Here is a 24,251-nt window from a genome sequence, read left to right on the forward strand (position 1 = left end):
ACAGCTAGAAACAGAGGCAAACTACAGCAGCCCAGACTGAACACAGGGATACGTGCAGGAATCTATAGCTGCTGGAGTGTAGTAACAGACTCGCTGCTAGCGGCTTGTAACAGATTCACAAAATCGGAGAGCCCCAGGTGCCTATTTTAAGACTTTCACTCTTTTTCTTTACTTTCATTATTTTAATACTTCACCATTTTAACCTTTTTATGAGGTAATTATTGTATTAAATTGCTTAAAGTTGCATTTTACATTTCAGTATTAAGGGTGACCTGTGCACCTATTGTACGTGCTACCTCTTTTCTTATGCTAAACCATACATTTTGGTAGCAGGTAGCACATCTCCACTTTTACTGGAATATACATGACATAATATAGAGAACCTGTAATTTTTAAATTATGGTCCAGATTTATTAAGCCTTGGAGAGCGATAAATAGCACAGTGGTAAAGTACCAACCAACCAGCTCCTAACTGCCATGCTATAGGTTGTGTTTAGAAAATGACAGCTGATTGGTTGGTACTTTATCTGGGCCTATAGTTCTAAAATTTATTTTCTGTTTATTTAAAGACAACACTGGTTCGTAATGCTCTTGACTGCCTGGTTGCTGCCTCTAAGCAAGAAGATCAGAGAATTTATAACCGGGTTATGATGTTCCATGCATTCCGAGTGACAGGGGATGTGGCACGGAGCAATGCAATGCTGCAAATACTGAAGAGCCAGGCAATTGTGGAAGGTACTGGCTACATTCTTAACAACCAATGCTCTATATTAACTTTTTTTTTCTTTCACCCACTCATTCCAGCATCGGAGCCACCAGTACAACCATAGTCCAAAAAATGTGTATTACAGAGCTGGAATGGAAAAATATAAATTGACATCTCAAATAGACACATTGGGCCAGATGTAATGAAGTCCGAGTTGGCCGGAGGACCAAACTCTGCGTGTGCTTTTTTTTTTTTAAAGCAGCAAGCTAGTTGCTTTAAAAAAAAACATCTGTGTTTGGACGGGAACACGCACCTTCAGCCAACTCAGACTTCAATACATCCGGCCCTAGATCTTGGAATCGTGTTTAATGTAGAGATGAGCACCTGAAATTTTTCGGGTTTTGTGTTTTGGTTTTGGGTTCGGTTCCGCGGCCGTGTTTTGGGTTCGAACGCGTTTTGGCAAAACCTCACCGAATTTTTTTTGTCGGATTCGGGTGTGTTTTGGATTCGGGTGTTTTTTTCCAAAAACACTAAAAAACAGCTTAAATCATAGAATTTGGGGGTCATTTTGATCCCAAAGTATTATTAACCTCAAAAACCATAATTTACACTCATTTTCAGTCTATTCTGAATACCTCACACCTCACAATATTATTTTTAGTCCTAAAATTTGCACCGAGGTCGCTGTGTGAGTAAGATAAGTGACCCTAGTGGCCGACACAAACACCGGGCCCATCTAGGAGTGGCACTGCAGTGTCACGCAGGATGTCCCTTCCAAAAAACCCTCCCCAAACAGCACATGACGCAAAGAAAAAAAGAGGCGCAATGAGGTAGCTGTGTGAGTAAGATTAGCGACCCTAGTGGCCGACACAAACACCGGGCCCATCTAGGAGTGGCACTGCAGTGTCACGCAGGATGTCCCTTCCAAAAAACCCTCCCCAAACAGCACATGACGCAAAGAAAAAAAGAGGCGCAATGAGGTAGCTGTGTGAGTAAGATTAGCGACCCTAGTGGCCGACACAAACACCGGGCCCATCTAGGAGTGGCACTGCAGTGTCACGCAGGATGTCCCTTCCAAAAAACCCTCCCCAAACAGCACATGACGCAAAGAAAAAAAGAGGCGCAATGAGGTAGCTGACTGTGTGAGTAAGATTAGCGACCCTAGTGGCCGACACAAACACCGGGCCCATCTAGGAGTGGCACTGCAGTGTCACGCAGGATGTCCCTTCCAAAAAACCCTCCCCAATCAGCACATGATGCAAAGAAAAAGAAAAGAAAAAAGAGGTGCAAGATGGAATTGTCCTTGGGCCCTCCCACCCACCCTTATGTTGTATAAACAAAACAGGACATGCACACTTTAACCAACCCATCATTTCAGTGACCGGGTCTGCCACACGACTGTGACTGATATGACGGGTTGGTTTGGACCCCCCCCAAAAAAAGAAGCAATTAATCTCTCCTTGCACAAACTGGCTCTACAGAGGCAAGATGTCCACCTCATCTTCACCCTCCGATATATCACCGTGTACATCCCCCTCCTCACAGATTATCAATTCGTCCCCACTGGAATCCACCATCTCAGCTCCCTGTGTACTTTGTGGAGGCAATTGCTGCTGGTCAATGTCTCCGCGGAGGAATTGATTATAATTCATTTTAATGAACATCATCTTCTCCACATTTTCTGGATGTAACCTCGTACGCCGATTGCTGACAAGGTGAGCGGCGGCACTAAACACTCTTTCGGAGTACACACTTGTGGGAGGGCAACTTAGGTAGAATAAAGCCAGTTTGTGCAAGGGCCTCCAAATTGCCTCTTTTTCCTGCCAGTATAAGTACGGACTGTGTGACGTGCCTACTTGGATGCGGTCACTCATATAATCCTCCACCATTCTATCAATGTTGAGAGAATCATATGCAGTGACAGTAGACGACATGTCCGTAATCGTTGTCAGGTCCTTCAGTCCGGACCAGATGTCAGCATCAGCAGTCGCTCCAGACTGCCCTGCATCACCGCCAGCGGGTGGGCTCGGAATTCTGAGCCTTTTCCTCGCACCCCCAGTTGCGGGAGAATGTGAAGGAGGAGATGTTGACAGGTCGCGTTCCGCTTGACTTGACAATTTTGTCACCAGCAGGTCTTTCAACCCCAGCAGACCTGTGTCTGCCGGAAAGAGAGATCCAAGGTAGGCTTTAAATCTAGGATCGAGCACGGTGGCCAAAATGTAGTGCTCTGATTTCAACAGATTGACCACCCGTGAATCCTTGTTAAGCGAATTAAGGGCTGCATCCACAAGTCCCACATGCCTAGCGGAATCGCTCCCTTTTAGCTCCTTCTTCAATGCCTCCAGCTTCTTCTGCAAAAGCCTGATGAGGGTAATGACCTGACTCAGGCTGGCAGTGTCTGAACTGACTTCACGTGTGGCAAGTTCAAAGGGCATCAGAACCTTGCACAACGTTGAAATCATTCTCCACTGCACTTGAGACGGGTGCATTCCACCTACTATATCGTGCTCAATTGTATAGGCTTGAATGGCCTTTTGCTGCTCCTCCAACCTCTGAAGCATATAGAGGGTTGAATTCCACCTCGTTACCACTTCTTGCTTCAGATGATGGCAGGGCAGGTTCAGTAGTTTTTGGTGGTGCTCCAGTCTTCTGTACGTGGTGCCTGTACGCCGAAAGTGTCCCGCAATTTTTCTGGCCACCGACAGCATCTCTTGCACGCCCCTGTCGTTTTTTAAAAAATTCTGCACCACCAAATTCAAGGTATGTGCAAAACATGGGACGTGCTGGAATTTGCCCATATTTAATGCACACACAATATTGCTGGCGTTGTCCGATGCCACAAATCCACAGGAGAGTCCAATTGGGGTAAGCCATTCCGCGATGATCTTCCTCAGTTGCCGTAAGAGGTTTTCAGCTGTGTGCGTATTCTGGAAAGCGGTGATACAAAGCGTAGCCTGCCTAGGAAAGAGTTGGCGTTTGCGAGATGCTGCTACTGGTGCCGCCGCTGCTGTTCTTGCGGCGGGAGTCCATACATCTACCCAGTGGGCTGTCACAGTCATATAGTCCTGACCCTGCCCTGCTCCACTTGTCCACATGTCCGTGGTTAAGTGGACATTGGGTACAACTGCATTTTTTAGGACACTGGTGAGTCTTTTTCTGACGTCCGTGTACATTCTCGGTATCGCCTGCCTAGAGAAGTGGAACCTAGATGGTATTTGGTAACGGGGGCACACTGCCTCAATAAATTGTCTAGTTCCCTGTGAACTAACGGCGGATACCGGACGCACGTCTAACACCAACATAGTTGTCAAGGACTCAGTTATCCGCTTTGCAGTAGGATGACTGCTGTGATATTTCATCTTCCTCGCAAAGGACTGTTGAACAGTCAATTGCTTACTGGAAGTAGTACAAGTGGGCTTACGACTTCCCCTCTGGGATGACCATCGACTCCCAGCGGCAACAACAGCAGCGCCAGCAGCAGTAGGCGTTACACGCAAGGATGCATCGGAGGAATCCCAGGCAGGAGAGGACTCGTCAGAATTGCCAGTGACATGGCCTGCAGGACTATTGGCATTCCTGGGGAAGGAGGAAATTGACACTGAGGGAGTTGGTGGGGTGGTTTGCGTGAGCTTGGTTACAAGAGGAAGGGATTTACTGGTCAGTGGACTGCTTCCGCTGTCACCCAAAGTTTTTGAACTTGTCACTGACTTATTATGAATGCGCTGTAGGTGACGTATAAGGGAGGATGTTCCGAGGTGGTTAACGTCCTTACCCCTACTTATTACAGCTTGACAAAGGGAACACACGGCTTGACACCTGTTGTCCGCATTTCTGGTGAAATACCTCCACACCGAAGAGCTGATTTTTTTGGTATTTTCACCTGGCATGTCAACGGCCATATTCCTCCCACGGACAACAGGTGTCTCCCTGGGTGCCTGACTTAAACAAACCACCTCACCATCAGAATCCTCCTGGTCAATTTCCTCCCCAGCGCCAGCAACACCCATATCCTCCTCATCCTGGTGTACTTCAACACTGACATCTTCAATCTGACTATCAGGAACTGGACTGCGGGTGCTCCTTCCAGCACTTGCAGGGGGCGTGCAAATGGTGGAAGGCGCATGCTCTTCACGTCCAGTGTTGGGAAGGTCAGGCATCGCAACCGACACAATTGGACTCTCCTTGTGGATTTGGGATTTCAAAGAACGCACAGTTCTTTGCGGTGCTTTTGCCAGCTTGAGTCTTTTCAGTTTTCTAGCGAGAGGCTGAGTGCTTCCATCCTCATGTGAAGCTGAACCACTAGCCATGAACATAGGCCAGGGCCTCAGCCGTTCCTTGCCACTCCGTGTGGTAAATGGCATATTGGCAAGTTTACGCTTCTCCTCCGACAATTTTATTTTAGGTTTTGGAGTCCTTTTTTTACTGATATTTGGTGTTTTGGTTTTGACATGCTCTGTACTATGCCATTGGGCATCGGCCTTGGCAGACGACGTTGCTGGCATTTCATCGTCTCGGCCATGACTAGTGGCAGCAGCTTCAGCACGAGGTGGAAGTGGATCTTGATCTTTCCCTAATTTTGGAACTTCAACATTTTTGTTCTCCATATTTTAATAGGCACAACTAAAAGGCACCTCAGGTAAACAATGGAGATGGATGGATTGGATACTAGTATACAATTATGGACGGGCTGCCGAGTGCCGACACAGAGGTAGCCACAGCCGTGAACTACCGCACTGTACTGTGTCTGCTGCTAATATATAGACTGGTTGATAAAGAGATGGTATACTCGTAACTAGTATGTATGTATAAAGAAAGAAAAAAAAAACCACGGTTAGGTGGTATATACAATTATGGACGGGCTGCCGAGTGCCGACACAGAGGTAGCCACAGCCGTGAACTACCGCACTGTACTGTGTCTGCTGCTAATATAGACTGGTTGATAAAGAGATAGTATACTCGTAACTAGTATGTATGTATAAAGAATGAAAAAAAAACCACGGTTAGGTGGTATATACAATTATGGACTGGCTGCCGAGTGCCGACACAGAGGTAGCCACAGCCGTGAACTACCGCACTGTACTGTGTCTGCTGCTAATATATAGACTGGTTGATAAAGAGATAGTATACTCGTAACTAGTATGTATGTATAAAGAAAGGAAAAAAAAACCACGGTTAGGTGGTATATACAATTATGGACGGGCTGCCGAGTGCCGACACAGAGGTAGCCACAGCCGTGAACTACCGCACTGTACTGTGTCTGCTGCTAATATATAGACTGGTTGATAAAGAGATAGTATACTACTAATATTATATACTGGTGGTCAGGTCACTGGTCACTAGTCACACTGGCAGTGGCACTCCTGCAGCAAAAGTGTGCACTGTTTAATTTTAATATAATATTATGTACTCCTGGCTCCTGCTATAACCTATAACTGGCACTGCAGTAGTGCTCCCCAGTCTCCCCCACAATTATAAGCTGTGTGAGCTGAGCAGTCAGACAGATATATAATATATATATATAGATGATGCAGCACACTGGCCTGAGCCTGAGCAGTGCACACAGATATGGTATGTGACTGAGTCACTGTGTGTATCGCTTTTTTCAGGCAGAGAACGGATATATTAAATAAACTGCACTGTGTGTCTGGTGGTCACTCACTATATAATATATTATGTACTCCTGGCTCCTGCTATAACCTATAACTGGCACTGCAGTAGTGCTCCCCAGTCTCCCCCACAATTATAAGCTGTGTGAGCTGACCAGTCAGACAGATATATATAATATTATATATAGATAATAGATGATGCAGCACACTGGCCTGAGCCTGAGCAGTGCACACAGATATGGTATGTGACTGAGTCACTGTGTGCTGTGTATCGCTTTTTTCAGGCAGAGAAAGAACGGATTATAAATAAAAGTGGTGGTCACTGGTCACTATCAGCAAAACTCTGCACTGTACACTACTGAGTACTCCTAATGCTCCCCAAAATTAGTAAATCAAGTGTCTCTCTAATCTATTCTAATTCTAAACGGAGAGGACGCCAGCCACGTCCTCTCCCTATCAATCTCAATGCACGTGTGAAAATGGCGGCGACGCGCGGCTCCTTATATAGAATCCGAGTCTCGCGATAGAATCCGAGCCTCGCGAGAATCCGACAGCTTCATGATGACGTTCGGGCGCGCTCGGGTTAACCGAGCAAGGCGGGAAGATCCGAGTCGCTCGGACCCGTGAAAAAAAACATGAAGTTCTGGCGGGTTCGGATTCAGAGAAACCGAACCCGCTCATCTCTAGTTTAATGTGTATTTATGAGACATTGGGTAGAGATGTATCAATCCTCCTAAACAGGGTTTGGCTGGCTCACAGAGGTTCAGGGGAAACCCCTGGTGGGCCCTGCTGCCTGGGCCCCTTCTACCTCCTCTAGGGATCAGGTTCCAGACTGTGTACTTAAATTATACTGTACATATGTTACCTTATACTGCACAGGACTATGGGGCATTTTCTAAGGTGCATTGCTGTTACTATCATGCAGTATTTACTATACATACTGTATATATTAAGAGGCCCAGCCCGTGCACTCTGAGGGTTAGGCAAATCAGTGTGGCAGTTGGCCACACCCCCTCTGAGACTGTCCACACCACTAAACATGGGTCCCTTACCACTGTATTCCTCCTTCATGCCCCAGTCCGACACTGCTCCTAAATAGTGAAAACATGGACTTTGGAAGTTACCTTACCAATCAATTAGCTTTTAGTCATAATTTAAAAAGGTAAAAGCTGTTGATTGCTAGGGGCAACTTACCCCATTTGTCCACTTCTTCACTCTTTATAAAGCATGATACCTCTCGCTCCATATGCATCCCACTCATAGTCACTAGGGATTCCTCTCTCCTGCTGCTACAGCATTACACAGTCTCCAGAAGAGGTCTTCTGTACATAAAAAGTACTGTAGGCTGCTACCTATGCCAAGGTTTAAAAGGGTCATTTAAGACAACCCCCGGAAAACCTTTAATTCTTGGTGACTATTGCACTTTAATAACCTGCTAAGAGGGAGATGTACTAAGCAATGTACAGACTGGAAAAGTTAGCCAGAGGAGAAGTTGCACATGGCAAACAATCAGCATCGAAGTCACTCCTATAATTTGCATACTATAAAATTATATAGAGCAGCTGATTGGTTGCCATGGGAAACTTCTCTACTGGCTCACTTTTTCACCCTTTTCACTGCTTAGTATATCTCACTCTAAAAGAGAACAATAAGGAGGGAAGGGAATACCCCTCTCTACTTTGTAGCTGTAATTGGTATTATCCTGCACATGGAGCTCAGAATGTGAAGTTTCTGCTTACAAAAAATGTCCTATGTAATTAATGCCTGACACCTGTCCTTTACTTTCTCCCCTCTTACAGGTGGCACTGTCCACTTGGAGCTTCCCATCCAACCCAAGCAACAGCCCTTCTATGTGTTTGCTCCTCAAGCTTCATCAGCAGATATTGAGATGACTGCACGTTTCCTGCTGGGCTTGGCTGTAGGGTCTGATCACACCCCAGAGGAAATAAGCTACATGTCTACAGTTGCTCTTTGGCTTTCAAGGCAGCAGACCTCATCTGGGTCATACAGCTCTACACCGGTGAGAGATTTAGTGGCTGTATTGTGCCAACATGTCATACAGCGTGGTAGACTTAAGGTATCCTGGTGCAAAGAAATGACCTCTAATGGCATGATCTAAAAGTGGTGGCTCTGTGGATTTAGATTACATTCTAAGAAGTGGGGTATACTGGAGAGATGAGGTAGCTGTTGGCGGGTATACATGTCAATGGATGCGGCACTGTGACACTTTCTGGCAATGTATTGTATCAGAGCTGGCCTTGGGAATAGGCAGTACAGACAAATAACTAGGGGCACATGGAAAAGCCTAGGAGCATCTGGGCAGGCTGGCCATCTGAGTTCCACTGCTCCGGCCCTAGATATCAGATGTACCGGCTGACATAGGCCGTCCTCTGTTGGGATGTACAGGATTTCTGGCAATGCTGTGCAGTTGCCTGTCATGTTATATGACAAGCAGCAGCAGCAGCAGCAGAAAACATGTACAGCCCAGCACCGATCATACAACTCCTGCAGCTTCCAACAGAGTGACGCTGGCGTAACATAAGGTTTTATTTTTTTTTATTGCTGGAGACACAATGGGGAAAGAAATGTTTGCTGGAGACATAAAGTGGGGTGAGACTTGATGGTTGGACACACAAGGTGGGAGTAAACTTGATGGTTGGAAACACACAATGGGGAAAGATTAGATGGCTGGAGACCCACAAGGGGGAGATATTTTATGGCTGGGGAGACTTTGGCTGGAGACATTAGGTGGGGGATAGAGATCTGATGTCTGAGATGCACAAGATAGAGAGAGTTGATGCACAGTCTCCCCAATCATCGACTGTTACGAGTCCATGAACATTTGGTGAGGCCATACCCACTCTTGCACAACAGTGTCCAAGCCCTCCCCGTGCCGTCTCAATGGTGGTATACTACCGATTGGAGAGGGCTGCATCTCTGTAAAAACATTGCACTTAGTGGAGGGGTCCCTTAGCTACTTGGTGGGGAATGGGATTTTTTTTTAGAGTTGCAATAATGCTTCAAACTGTTTTTATTGAAGATGCAATAATTTTAATGGCAAAAATATCCTGTTATCTTTGTAAACTTAGGACCTCATTTAGTAAGGATTGCAACATTTGCAAATTGCAATCTGTCCGATTTATCTAACGACTGCGCAGCATTCACATTGCACAGGCACTAGTAAAAAAAAGTGACCAATCCTTACTGAACAAGGTCCTTACACAGCAGTTTGGTTATAATGTAAAGCACCTGCAGGTTATATCACTTGTGCACAAATTTGCAGCAGGCAGTGTATGATGCAACAGAACAGAAGTTTCCCTTTATGCTGCGCCAGTCCTGGCAGACACTGGTACCTACACCGATTGGTTAATGCGTTTTTATCTGTTTCCTCAGGACACTGTGGAGGTGCTGAAAGCGCTCTCTGACTTTGCTCCTTTGGTGTACCAGAAGATCACCAATAACGCTGTTCTAGTGCAATATGGAGATGAAGTCATCCGACAGTTTAATCTTGATGCCAACAATCGACTCCTGATCCAGACTCAGCCCCTGTCAAGCATACCTGGGAACTATAGCATAAACATCAGCGGCCGAGGCTGTGTCCTGCTACAGGTAACAATGCTGCATTCAGTCCACCCTAATTGTCCTGCTGCAGGTAACAATGCTGCATTCAGTCCACCTTAATTGTGTCCTGCTGCAGGTAACAATGCTGCATTCAGTCCACCCTAATTGTGTCCTGCTGCAGGTAACAATGCTGCATTCAGTTCACCCTAATTGTGTCCTGCTGCAGGTAACAATGCTGCATTCAGTCCACCTTAACTGTGTCCTGCTGCAGGTAACAATGCTGCATTCAGTCCACCTTAATTGTGTCCTGCTGCAGGTAACAATGCTGCATTCAGTCAACCTTAATTGTGTCCTGCTACAGGTAACAATGCTGCATTCAGTCCACCTTAACTGTGTCCTGCTGCAGGTAACAATGCTGCATTCAGTCCACCCTAATTGTGTCCTGCTGCAGGTAACAATGCTGCATTCAGTCCACCTTAACTGTGTCCTGCTGCAGGTAACAATGCTGCATTCAGTCCACCCTAATTGTGTCCTGCTGCAGGTAACAATGCTGCATCCAGTCCACCTTAATTGTGTCCTGCTGCAGGTAACAATGCTGCATTCAGTCCACCTTAATTGTGTCCTGTTGCAGGTAACAATGCTGCATTCAGTCCACCTTAATTGTGTCCTGCTGCAGGTAACAATGCTGCATTCAGTCCACCTTAATCATATGTTGCACTTACCACATCCAACATGAACAAGCTTCTGTGGGTTCAAATGTATAGGTCGACGTGGTCAAAAGGTAGACGGTGCTTAATGACGGGTTAAAAATATCGACCTGAAAATGGTCAGCATGCATATTGGCGACACCTTTTTTTTGTTTGTTTCAACTTTGGCTTTATTTACTAATCCATGTGGACTATGGCTGGGAATAGTAACCCCGCCCAAAGCGTGGCAAAGTGTGGTTAAACATACAAAATTACATCCAAAAAAGGTGTGTTGACCATTTCCAAGTCGACCTTTTGAGAATGTTGACCTAATGACTGTATACCTATTAACTGTATATCTTCTATTCCAGTGGTTTACCAAACTGCTCATTTTCCAGGTCACCCAGCAGGGGCACAGGTGTACTCGTTACTCAGACACATTTTAAAAGATCCACAGGTGGATATACTTATTTCACTTGAGACTCTGTGAGGAGACCTGGAAAACATGCAATGTGTGGGGTTCTGGGGGCCGAGTTTGAGAACCTACAGTATGTTCTATACCACACCCGCTTGCGTAAGGATTTTATATCCTCGTCATAAAGTGATTATACAGCATTTAACTTTAACCAGTTCCAGGTGACAGAGGAACCTGTTTATGAACGGAACACTTATTGCAGTGATAAGTGCACACCTGTGTCATCACCAGTTATTTAGCTGCTTATACTTTTAGTTGGCTTTTACTTATTCTTATTCTTTTACTTTTTCTTTTTCTCTTGTGCCACCTGTTGGGAGGCTACGGGGCGATCAGCACCACTTACTGTACTATGGATAGTGTTTGCGGTGGCAGTTGAGTATCACACATCTGCCAGACAGTACAGTAGATATAACGTATTATATCGTGGCTACAAGTAACTTCTAATCACTGAAGCAAGGCAGATGTTCTGCGGACTAGTTTGGAAAATGCTACAAAGTAAATTTACTAAGGTGGGAGTGTATTAGAACTGGTGATGTTGCTCATAACAACCAATCAGATTCTACTCAACATTTATCTAGCTGCTTCTAGAAGATAATATAATCTGGTTGCTATGGGCAACATCACGAGTTTAAAAAAAAAAAAACCTCACACCTTAGTAAATTTTACCCGTTCTACTTTTATGGTCTAAAATAGATTACAAATTTATTGTATAAAAAAAGGTGATCTAAAAATAAAGCAGAAGGAGAAAAATATATATATCTACTGTAAATAATTTGGAGGCTGTCAATGGATCTTGGTTCAAAGCTATAACTTAAAAAAAAAAAAATTGCCGTTTCAGAATGGCTGCTTAGTAATCTTGGTTAATGGCAAATAAGTGTTCAGTGTTGCTGAAAGCATTTTACTTGAATGGATGATGAAAATGGCAGGTCAGAGGGCACAGCTGTTACCAGGCGTGGTGGTGCACCTGCATTTTCCTGCGGTATTTATTATATTTACAGTATATGTTCATAGACTACTTGGTAATGTGTATTTTGTTTCTTGCTGCAGACCACTGTTCAGTACAATATACCAGTCAGTCAGGAGGATGCGGCTTTCTGGCTGTCTGTCAGTACCCCTTCTGTGAACTGTGTCAACGGAGTGGCCTACAAAATTCCTGTGGTGTTGAATGTGAGGTATGGAGTGCATGGCTGTTCATAATTATGTACTGTCCCCTTTCCCCTTATTGCACATACTTAACGACAAATGTAGCGATCCTCATCATTGCTGCGATGCGGCTTTCAGTATTGTGCGCCAGCCTGCGACTATTCACAGCCAGCGATCACTCCATTAATTCCTATGGACGTGTGTGTAAGTACACATCAAGCAAAGATGAGCGTGACTACATCTGTAAGACAAGAGGCGCACAAAATATCCGCATTTGGGGCCTCATTCAGATTTGATCACAGATGTGCTAAACTTACGATCAGTTTCTCACACAAGTGGGGGGACGCCCAGCTCAGGGATAGTCCGCTCCGCATGTCTGGCTCAGCCCCACCTACCCCCCGCATGGGTGCAAAAGCATCACACGGCTACAACGCTTTTGCACCCACCGAATATCTGTCATGTCGCGCAGCTGCCACGGCCCGCCCCTGCAATAGTTTGTACACGCCTGCATTGTCCGAACCGTGCCCCACCATCAGTGTTCTAACGCCGCTGGCACGCCCCCTCCCGCCCCGCCTCCGTCGACAATCAGGCAGAGGCGATCACAGTCCTGAGATGCTTTTAGCATCTCACTGGGCTCCAGGGTTGCACGGGCGCACTCCACAAAGAAATTCTGGCAGCGATCTAGTCTGAATTACCCCCTTGCTTGGGGATCTGCTGCTTCCAAGTTGAAATGAATGAAGTCTTTGTAGGACAGTCTTCCAGGAGGGGTGGTACTCATGTGACCGGCGGTAGGGAGACCGGTGGTCACATGACCTCCACCGATATCCCACCACTTCACTATCTCGATAGTCGGCATGCCGACCAACAGGGACTATTTCCACTCGTGGGTGTCCACGACACCCATAGAGCGGGAATAGAACCCATGGCAACCTCATGTTGCCACAGAGCACGCAAGGGGCTTGCTGCACTCGCCCCTCCCTGCCGGGATCCCGGAGTCGGTATGCTGACCGGCAGTCTCCTGACCGCCGGTCAGACATACTACACCCTTCCAGGAGATATAATATAGTGTAACAGGAGTCTTGCTAGAATGTGCTCTGCTACAAAAATCCACCAACGACCGACTCCAGGCTTGTGCAAAAACAATAAATACCTTTTACTCAAGTAGCTCAAAACAAAGATACACATAAAACAAAGATCACTGTCTTTAGTATAAACTACCAGGGAGGTTAAGCCCTGCCTCACTCCCACTTACTTAATAAGGAACCCTTCAGGTCCTGGAATCCTGACACTAGTGCCCAGCCCTCTGGATCGCACTGTCCCTAGCAGACCTATCACCTGGGCACTAACTGCCATCAGGAGCCCTGACTCATGGGAGAGACTCTGCTTTAAACCCAGCACCCATGTGCTGGCTGATGAAGCAGCTACTTGGGCTAAGAAGCCTATAAGACCTGTTCTGGGCCAAATGTATGGGAACCTGGTCCATCCATACTTCCCATCCACCCCTAGGACCCTGTGTAGCTTACAGGTGGCAAAGTACCTCTCCTGCCACAATAGGAAGAGGATTCCTGCAGGTAAATGTAATAGTGTCTGAGTTTGCAGAAGGTGTGGGTAGTCGGGCGAGCATGCACGTCTTTTTAAAGTGACAATTCTTTGCAAAGGAAAGACAGGTTGGCTTTGCTTTGTAAGTGATTGTGCGGTACTCTAATAGGCCCTACACACTGGGCGATTATACTCAAAGATCTGAATGATCTCGTTCATTAATGAACGAGATACCAATCATATCTTTGAGTGTGGAGACACCAGCGATGAACGATGCGCGGCCCCCAGCTCTTTCATCACATGCAGGCCAATATGGACGATCTCATCCATATTTGCCTGCACTTCTATGGAGCCGGGTGATGGGGGGAGTGAAGGAACTTCACACCCCCCCGTCACTGTACCCCCGCTGCTAGGTCGGATGTATTTGCCATCGGGCAGCTCGGCGGTGGATCGCTCAATGTGTAGGGCCCTTAAGGTGCGCTGTCCTGGTCGATGTGCCCATTTGACAAACGTCATCTGACGTCTAATCTGTTTTCTCCCCACAATTGTTTTCAGCTATCATGGATCAGGGAATGAGTCTAACATGGCTTTACTGAAGATGCCCCTGCTGTCCGGATATCAACTGGATCAATCGTCACTCAATCAGGTATCGATCAATTGTAAATGGGAAGATTTGTGTAGGTGTGTATGGGAGACCCAGAAGAATCTTTCCTTTAATTTAATAGTATGTCTGAGTTGTGTTCCCCAATTCCCCTCTTTAAAAAAAAACAACAACCTGGGACCAAATGTACATCCATTCTGATCTCTACCATGGCAATCCATTACTTTATAGTGTACATGTGGTTGTATTAAGATACCACAGAACCTATACTGTATTCAGGGCTGGATTAAGGGAGGGGTGACAGATGTGGTCACACATTAGGTGACCCCACAGACAGGTCTTTGCAGTGGAATAGTCCCCTTCCGGCGTTTCAGCTGTTCATTAGAAGCGGCCGCAGAGGAGGGCTTCTGTGTACAGCAGTCAGTCTTGCAGGATATTGCATTAACATCTAGCAAGACACTGTCTGTGAGCCGGCTGCGTGTGCTGCTCTGGCGCACTGCGCTTTCCTGCGCAGGTAGAGCGAGGTAGAGGTGTGTATCGGGTGGTGCTCAGGGGTGTATATTAGCTATTTAAATAGTAGTGACCCTCACAACTGTGTTGCCTCTGGGCCCCCACCATCCTTAATCTGGCCCTGACTGTAGTTACTAAAAGAAGAAACTTTTGCTGGGAGGCTTAACAAGAAAAGCCATCATATCGCTATATTGTACCTGATTGGATGACTGCTATGGCCTTCAAACCACAAGTTGATGTCATGGGGTAATTCTTATAGAGCTTCAGAGATGTCAGTGCTCCATCATTACCTGGTCTTTCAGCAGATGTCCCCCCACTAACCAGCACGGTACCTGGCTGGACTAAGTAAATGCAGGTGGAGCATATTTTGCAAGTGTACTAGTGTTGGGGGTAAAGGAGGCAACACAACTGGAACCAGAATGGGTCAGGACTTGGACATTTTTGGTGCTACAAGAGTGGCAAAATATATTTGGAAATTATTCTAGCGTGTCTTTTTCATAATCCATGTATTCTTTTCACAGCCGGGAAATAAGGTGTCCAAATTTGAAGTGAAGAACAACGATGTCATTTTGTACTTTGAGAAGGTGAGTCAATTGAGCTGGTTTCTTTTCTCAATCAGAGGTGTGCAGGGGACGGGTCCCAGGGTGCGCAGGGGACGGGTCCCAGGGTGCGCAGGGGACGGGTCCCAGGGTGCGCAGGGGACGGGTACCAGGGTGCGCAGGACATTTTGAAAGTATAAGGAGATAATTCATCTCCACGTGTGGTGCTCTTCTGTAGTGTAACCTTCAAAAGGGTGTGTGTGTGTTCTGCTAGGAGTATATTGTCTCTACCTCCCACAATTGCTAGTACCATTATTAGAGCCGTGGATTGAAGGACAATGGTAAAGGGCAGTCTCCTCCAGAGGCAGTGATGTGCGGTTACTTGGCTCCTGGCAGGTTCTTCTCTGCGCCGCTTCATACAGAACACCAGAATTTTCAGGCGCTAGTAAATGGCACCTTGTACATGGAGAATGTTCTAATACCTTAATCAGCTGCAGGAGACTGTAAGTCCGTGGACACTCGACTAAACAAACTTCCAGTAGTGAAAGTGAAGAATAAAATCAATGTGAGGCACTGCGCTTGCTAATAGTATTGACAGGGCAGGAAATTAATCAATACACTGGTAAATTAATATTTAATAAGCAAAAAGAAAATCAAGCAATCCAATACATATAAATGTGTATTTAAAATAGGATTTTAATTGCCTACTAGTAAATCCTTTTGTCGTAGTCCGTAGAGGATGCTGGGGTCCATTTTAGTACCACGGGGTATAGACTGTTCCGCAGGAGCCTTCGGCACTTTAAGACTTCAACAGTGTGAACTGGCTCCTCCCTCTATGCCCCTCCTCCAGACCCCAGTATAGGAACTGTGCCCGATGAGACGGACAACTCCGAGAGAAGAATTTACATTAAACTAGTGGCGAGAGTCACGCCAGCTCACACCATACAAAACATGACGCCTAACATGTCCTTCGACATAACCCATGCTAACGTGCATGCACAACGCAACAGCTGTGAACATCTTAACACATAGGAACCTGTGTAAAAAGATAAAACCTAATTCTGCAGGAAAAATGAGCACTGGGCGGGCACCCAGCATCCTCTATGGACTACGAGAAAAGGATTTACCGGTAGGTAATTAAAATCATATTTTCTCTTACAACCTAGAGGATGCTGTGGTCCATTTTAATACCATGGGGATGTACCAAAGCTCCCAGTATGGGAGGGAAAGTGCTAATGTTCCTGCAGAACTGACTGACCAAACTGAAGGTCACCAGCAACCAAGGTATCAAACCTGTAAAACTTGGCAAACGTATTTGAACCTGACCAAGTAGCTGCTTGGCAAATTTGCAATGTCGAGATACCCCGGGCAGCCGCCCAGGAAGAACCCCCTTTCCATAGAGTGGGCCTTTACCGAACTCTGTAACGGCAATCCTGCCGTGGAATAAGTGTGCTGATTGGTACCTCTGATCCAGCGCGCAATAGTCTGCTTAGCAGCAGGACCCCCAATCTTGTTGGGGTCATAGAGGACAAACCAAGATTCTGTTTTCCATATCCAAGCCATTCTTGCAACATAAGTCCTCAACGCTCTGATGACATCCAAGGACTTTGAAACGGCTGAGGTGTCAGAAGCCACTGGCACCACCACAGGTTAGGTTGATATGGAAATAAGACACATTTGGAAGAAAATGCTGACGCGTCCACAGTTCAGCTCTATCTTCATCAAAAATCAAATAAGGACTCTTCTGTGACAGAGCCCCTAATTCAGACACTCTTCTGCCTGAGGCCAAGGCCAACAGCATGACCACTTTCCAAGTGAGAAACTTCAACTCTACCTTTTGTAGAGGCTAAAACCAGTCCAATTTAAGGAACTGCAACACCACATTAAGATCCCATGGAGCCGTAGGAGGCACAAAGGGAGGTTGGATGCACAGAACCCTCTTCATGAACGTCTGGACTTCAGGAAGGGAAGCCAACTGTTTCTGAAAGAAAATGGACGAGGCCAAAATTTGGACCTTGATAGACCCTAATCTCAAGCCAGCATACACACCCGCCTGTAGAAATAGGAGAAGACGTCCTAATTTAAACTCCACGCAGGAGACTTCTTGGATTCACACCAAGATACATATTTTCTCCAAATGCGATGGTAATGTTTGGACATTACCCCTTTCCTGGCCAGAATAAGTGTGGGAATTACTTAATTGGGAATTCCCTTATGGGCTAGGATCTGGCGCTCAACAGCCATGCCGTCAAATGCAGCTGCAGTAAATCTTGATAAACAAATGGCCCCTGCTGAAGCAGGTCCTCGTGAAGAGGAATAGGCTGAGGATCTTCCAGTAAAAACTTCTGAAGATCTAAATACCAAGCCCTCCTTGGCCAGTCTGGAGCAATGAGAATTGCTCAAACCTTTGTTCTTCTGATGATCTTGAACTTTTGGAATTAGTGGAAGTGAAGGGAACAGATACACCGACTGAAACACCCACTGGGTCACCAGTGCATCCACTGCTATAGCTTGTGGGTTTCTCGACCTGGAACAATATTTCTGAAGTTTCTTGTTGAGACGTGATGCCATCATATCTACTTGAGGAACGCCCCAATGATCTGCTACCTCTGACTTCTGGGTGGATCCCCCATTCTCCTGGATGGCGATTGTGTCTGCTGAGGAAGTCTGCTTCCCATTGTCCACTCCCGGAATGAAAATTGCCGACAGAGCTTTTGCATGTCTTTCCGCCCAGAGGAGTATCTTTGTCACCTCTGCCATTGCCACTCTGCTTTTTGTTCTGCCCTCGCGTTTAAGTAAGCCACTGCTGTTACATTGTCTGACTGGATCTGTATGGGATGACCTTGAAGAAGGTGTGCCGCTTGATGAAGGCTGTTGTACACAGCTCTCAATTCCAGAATGTTTATGTGTAGGAATACTTCTTGACTTGACCATCGTCCTTGGATGCTTTCCCCTTGCGTGACTGCTCCCCAACCTCGGAGGCTTGCATCTGTGGTCACCAGGATCCAAGTCTGAATCCCGAACCTGCATCCTCCAGGAGGTGAAAACTTTGAAGCCACCACAAGAGTGAAATACTGGCTTTTGTTGACCGGATTATCCTCTGGTGCATGTGTAGGTGCGATCCGGACCACTTGTCCAGTAGGTCCCATTGGAACACCCTGGCGTGGAATCGGCCAAATTGTAGAGCCTCATATGCCGCTACCATCTTCCCCAGCAGATGAATGCACTGATGAATCGATACACGTGCTGGTTTTAAAACTTGTTTGACCATCCTCTGGATCTCCAGAGCCTTTTCCACTGGTAGGAATACTTTCTGTGCTTCCGTGTCCAATATCCTTCTCAGAAATGATAACCTCATTGTGGGTCCCAATTGTGATTTTGGAAGGTTTATGATCAAACCATGCTGTTGAAGCACAGTCGGGAAAAGTGCAATGTTCTGCACAAGTTTCTCCCTGGATCTCGCTTTTATGAGGAGATCCAGGGATTATGGGATGACTTTGACTCCTTTCTTGCGAAGACTAACCATCATCTCCGCCATCACCTTGGTGAATATTCTCGGAGCCGTGGAGAGCCCGAAAGGCAATGTTTGGAACTGGTAGTGGCAGTCCTGCACCGCAAACCTCAGGTATGCCTGATGCGGCGGGTAGATGGGAACATGTAAATAAGCATCTTTGATGTCCATCAATACCAGAAATTCCTTTTTCCTCCAAGCTGGAGATCACCGCTCTCAGGGATTCCATCTTGAATTTGAACCTTTTCAAATAAAGGTTCAGAGTCTTTAGGTTTTAAATCGGTCTGAGCAAGCCATCCGGTTTCGGCACTAAAGACAGGCTTGAATAAAACCCTTCTTCCTGTTGTGACACAGGAACTAAAGAAATGATGTTGTTTTGACATAATTTCTGTATTGTGTTCAGCACTTTTGCTCTGTCCTGAACAGTAGCTGGTAAGGCTGATTTGAAAAATCAGCATGGGGAAGGTCCTGAAATTCCAATTTGTACCCTTGGGATACTATTTGCAATACCCAAGGATCCAGATTTGAGTGAACCCAGACCTGACTGAAAGACAGTAGACGTGCCCCCACCCGATCGTACTCCCGCAGGGGAGCCCCAGTGTCATGCTTAGGTTTTAGCAGAAGTAGCTGTTGACTTCTGCTCCTGCGAGCCTGATGGTGTTATAGAATTTTTACCTCTTCCTGCGAAGAAGGGGGTACCCTTTGCCTTTTTCGACTTGTTGGGCCGAAAGGATTGCATCGTATGAGAATGAAATCATTTCCTAGGTGGAGCAGCTGCGGAAGGCAGAAATGCTGACTTGCCTGATGTAGTTGAAATCATGGCATCCAGCTTGTCTCCAAAGAGGGCTTCTCCATTGTAAGGAAGCGCCTCAATATTCTTTTTTGATTCCGCATCAGCATTCCATTGGCGGATCCACAGCGCCCTGCGGGCTGAAATCGTCATAGCGGAGGATCTTTAACTCAGCAACCCAATATCCTTCATAGCTTCAACTAAGTAACCTGCAGCATCTTTGATATGACCGAGAGTTAGGACTATTTCATACAGGTCAGCTGTGTCTGTTAACAAGCAAGTTGTCAGACCATTTTTCCACGCACAAGCAATGGTGGGCCTGAGCTCAGCTCCATTAGCCGTATATATGGATTTTAGGGTTGTTTCTAATTTACAGTCAGCTGGATCTCTTAAGGTGGCTGAACCAGGGGCAGGCAAAACTATTTTTATAGACGGCCAAGAAACTGAGGTGTCTATCATTGGGGGTGTCTCCCATTTGTGCCCGTCTTCCTCAGGGAAAGGGTACGCTACACGTATCCTTCTGGGAAGGGTAAATTTCTTCTCTGGGTTAGCCTAGGATTCTTCAAAGAACGCATTAAATTCCTTTGAAGGAGGAAAAGTCACAACCTGCTTTTTAATTTAATTTAAAATAATCCTTTTCCTCTGGGACCAATGTTGTTTCAGGAAACTCCAACACTTCCTTTATAGCAACTATCATACATTGTATGCTTTTGGCTAATTTAGGGTCTACCTCTCCCAAATCCCCAGTGTCGACGTCAGAATCTGTGTACGTTTCCCCTTGCATTATCTTGGCCAAAGACATTTTCTGGGAACTGGATGGGACCCGAGTGGAGGATATGGAGGAGTCAGTAAACATTGCATCCTCCACAGACTGCCTCCAATATTTAGTCTGTTGTTCAGACTCGGAAAATTTCTTTGCAAGCACTGACATATTCTTTTGCAACATGCTCACCCACTCCAGCTCCTTCTGAGAGGGAAGGGCCACCACACTACCCTCTTGTGCATCTAAAATGGATTCTTCATGGAAAGAACCCTCCCCAATGTCTGACATGTTACACACTTGTGTGTACGCACACACGCACACACACACCTATCACACAGGACACCTATCACACAGGGGAGCTATTGGGGACAGACCCACAATAAAGTCTGTCAGAGACACAGAGGGATCTTCTAGTCCACACACTGCGCCTTATTGTGAATTGTGGAAAGATTACCCACTTACAGCGCATATACCATTAATAGGCCCACAGACCTAATTATAATGAACACTCTCTGCCCCTTCTATAACACCCTGTACTTGTATCAGTATCAAACAGCATTCAGCACCTTCACATTGGAGTTTCTGAAGGAGAAAATGGCACCCAGTAAATGTTCTGGCAAGTCTGAGGAGAAGCCCAGCCCTTCATGGCATATCAGCGGCTGTGCATGTATGTACCCTTTCTGCCAGTGAGAGTAATGTTTTAAAACATGCACTCAGAGTACGCCCCCCCCCCCCCGTGCTCTGCACCCTCGTGCTGAGGTTGGTTCCTACTCCCCCCCCCCCCCCCCCCCCCCCCACCACCCAAGTCCCATGAAGCAGGGAAGCTGTTGCCAGCAGCTTCCCTGTAAAATACAAAACCTAAGTCTTTTTCCAGCAAAGCTCTGTAGAGCTCCACTAGTGTGCATCCAGTCTCCTGGGCACATTTTCTAAACTGGGGACTGGAGGAAGAGCATAGAGGGAGGAGCCAGTTCACACTGTTGAAAAGTCTGAAAGTGACGAAGGCTCCTGCGGAACCGTCTATACCTCGTGGTACTAAAATGGACCCCAGCATCCTCTAGAATGTAAGAGAAAAGATATGTTCATCAATGAAAATAAATGATATTAAACAATAGATGTACTGAAAAATAGGGTTCGGATGCGGGGTGGGTGGGTTAGGGTTAAGAACCGCAGGCGAGGATTAGGGTTAGGCTGTGTGAGGGGGGAGGGTTAGGTTTATGCTGTGGGGAGGGTTAGGCTGTGGGGAGGGAGGGTTAGGGTTTCGCTGTGGGAGAGGTGGGGTTGGAGTTAGGCTGTGGTTGAGGGGGCATTAGGGTTAGGCCCCAAAGGGGAGGGTTAGTGTCAGGCTGCGGGGGAGGGGAAGGTTGGGGTCAGGCTGTGGGAAAAGACAGTTAATGAGGTTAGGAGTTGGGTGTAGATTACTCACCAATTACGTTTCTGGATCCCGAGCCACTGTCTGTATTCTGACTGTTAGCATCCCAGTCGCTGGGATTCCGATACCATCCCATTGGCCTGCTCGGCACTATATTGAGTAGCCAGCTTTCCCTATTTTGATTTGGCATGACTTTCAGAATCTGGGTTATATTAAAAAAGGCCTAACCATCTTGGCGAGTACAAGAATGCAGTATGACTCAACATGTTCTATGAGATCTAACCTTTGTCTTCCTTGTGTCACAGGTCACCCATAAAATCCTCAACGTAGCTCTAGATCTAGAATTGATGGATCAGGTGTCTAATTTACAACCAAAAACTGTTACACTCTGGGATTACTATAATAAAGGTAAACTGTGTAAAGGTAAAGCTGGTGTATTCAGTGTGTATTGGCAAATAACAGCTGATTGCACGGGAACATGTGGAATAACTTGTATGACTGTTATATATTAGCATTTTATAGACTTCTATGGAGAACGTTTCTAATCACATAGAAACTAGATTGCAAAAATAGTGTTTATTGATGAGGCCCTTATATCGGGTTGGGGCTGTAATGCTGGTGGTCTGGATCCTGGAGGTCCGCATACTGACCACTGAATCCCGGCCTGCCAGAATGCTGTTGTGGTAGCCAAGTGCATTGGAGCCCCTTGTAGACTCGGTGGCTCGCTACGATTACCTTCTTGTATATTAACCAAAGGAGGCTTCAGGGTTACTGGCAGATCTAAAAAAAAAAAACCACAACATTTTTTTTTTTTTTTTGTGTGGGTTTAATGTCCAGTTTTTTTAAACTATCAAAAATCAATGTTTATGTCGACCATCTTCCATTGATTCTTACCATCCGTTTGTACATTTGGCTAAAGATTTAAAGTGCTATGGCAAGAATATAAAAAAAAAAATGGTCCTAAAATAAAGATCACCTGGTCTTAATATACCATATTAAATGCAACCAAATAATGGAATTCATCTATTCTGCATCATTCCTAAAATTAGTTTGTTCCCCTATGTGTAGATTGTAGGTGGTATACTTTGTATCTTATCACTTATCTGTTTTTTTTTTATTTGATGTTTCCTTTCAGGTGAAAATGCGGCCGCTGTACTGCGGCCTCCTTGCTCTAACTAGTGAGGAGTTCAGAGGTAAGATTATAGATCCTTTACCCAGGGACCAACTGAACATATATAGAAGCATTTGAAACCTAGAATATTCTATTTAGGTTTAAAAAACAAAAAAACAACATTTTTTTATTGGTATATCTATATACAAAAAGTAAAAATATGCATACCTTAAGCATAGGAAAGTACAAGGAGAACATCAAAAAGTATACATCATAATACAAAATTAGAGTAAAAGAGTAGAACATATCAAATCTTGAAACATGTAGTAAATTTGTGAAGCTGTATGCCAGCAGATTAAAGCAAGAACTGAATTTGATGTCTCGAACAGTAAATTGGGTAGAATAGCATTCTAAAACTTGCTAATAATCTCAATTGGATACCCTTTTTCTATTTTATAACAGGTTAAATGACGAAAGAAAAGAAAGGGAAGAAAAAAGAAGATGGTGAAGAAGAAGAAGACAAACCAGGCATAAGGGGAGGGGAGGGCTATTGTAGTGCAGTGGCCATATCCTATCAAATAGTAGAATTGTCTTCTGGTATAAACCTATGATTTATTCAAGGCATTCCCAATGGATACTGTGAAAAGATAAATGAAAATGTAGGCGGTAAGCTAAAGCCAACAAATTTAGGTCAATCTTCGTCTTAGTGCCCAGGATGTATTATTAAAGATTTGCATAATGTTGTCGTGTATCTTGTGGCAGGAATTCTAAATAAAGACTCAATTTTTTTTTTTAATAAAACGTATCCTCTCCTTTCTCTATATCAGACAAGGCCGCTTTTCGATAAAAATATAAAAAGGTTATAAGGTCAGTCTGTAGTAATGCTATCGTGGGTACTGATTTTGAGATCCAAAAAGAAAGTATAAGCTTTTTGGCTAATGTTACCAACAGGGTTAAGAAGTGGAGAGTAGATTTATGTAAAAGGGAGGGTATGCGAAGAGCCTAGCTCAAAATGCAAAATTATATTGCAATGATGATGATTATTAATAAATTGGTAATGTTTGAATTGTGCACCTGCAACCTTTTTCTTTGTATGCAGTTCTACTGAAAGGTCTCCGCAGGGTCGCACCTCTCATTAACTTTGTGCACCCCAGGACCCCTCCCTTGTACACCTATCTAGAAAAATGAGACCGTAAAAACAGTTCCCAAGCAAAAGGCAGTCTGACTGTCGTAACCTGTTGAAACTTATGAATTTTGTACCAAAACCGTTTTACCTTAGTACAATACCATACATTATGTATAAAGTTCGCAACGGAGGCAGAGCGTTTCGGGCAAGTACTA

At 45.4% G+C, this 24,251-nt stretch overlaps 1 protein-coding gene across 3 annotated transcripts in view; it reads left to right on the forward strand.

Annotated features, from left to right (window-relative positions):
• Positions 1–23,711, forward strand: part of LOC135056796 (ovostatin-like) — a 149,364-nt gene extending 125,653 nt beyond the window's left edge. For all 3 annotated transcript variants that reach the window (XM_063962395.1, XM_063962396.1, XM_063962397.1), the window contains exons 28-36: positions 570–735; positions 8,112–8,332; positions 9,706–9,921; positions 12,082–12,206; positions 14,272–14,362; positions 15,349–15,411; positions 22,105–22,207; positions 22,935–22,992; positions 23,373–23,711. In XM_063962395.1, coding sequence (XP_063818465.1) covers positions 570–735; positions 8,112–8,332; positions 9,706–9,921; positions 12,082–12,206; positions 14,272–14,362; positions 15,349–15,411; positions 22,105–22,207; positions 22,935–22,978 — 1,029 coding nt within the window. In that variant the 3' untranslated portion in view covers positions 22,979–22,992; positions 23,373–23,711. The remainder of the gene's footprint in view (positions 1–569; positions 736–8,111; positions 8,333–9,705; positions 9,922–12,081; positions 12,207–14,271; positions 14,363–15,348; positions 15,412–22,104; positions 22,208–22,934; positions 22,993–23,372) is intronic.
• Positions 23,712–24,251: the final 540 nt, after the last annotated feature.

This window comes from Pseudophryne corroboree, chromosome 3, assembly GCF_028390025.1.
Source record: "Pseudophryne corroboree isolate aPseCor3 chromosome 3, aPseCor3.hap2, whole genome shotgun sequence".
Lineage (NCBI taxonomy): Eukaryota > Metazoa > Chordata > Amphibia > Anura > Myobatrachidae > Pseudophryne > Pseudophryne corroboree.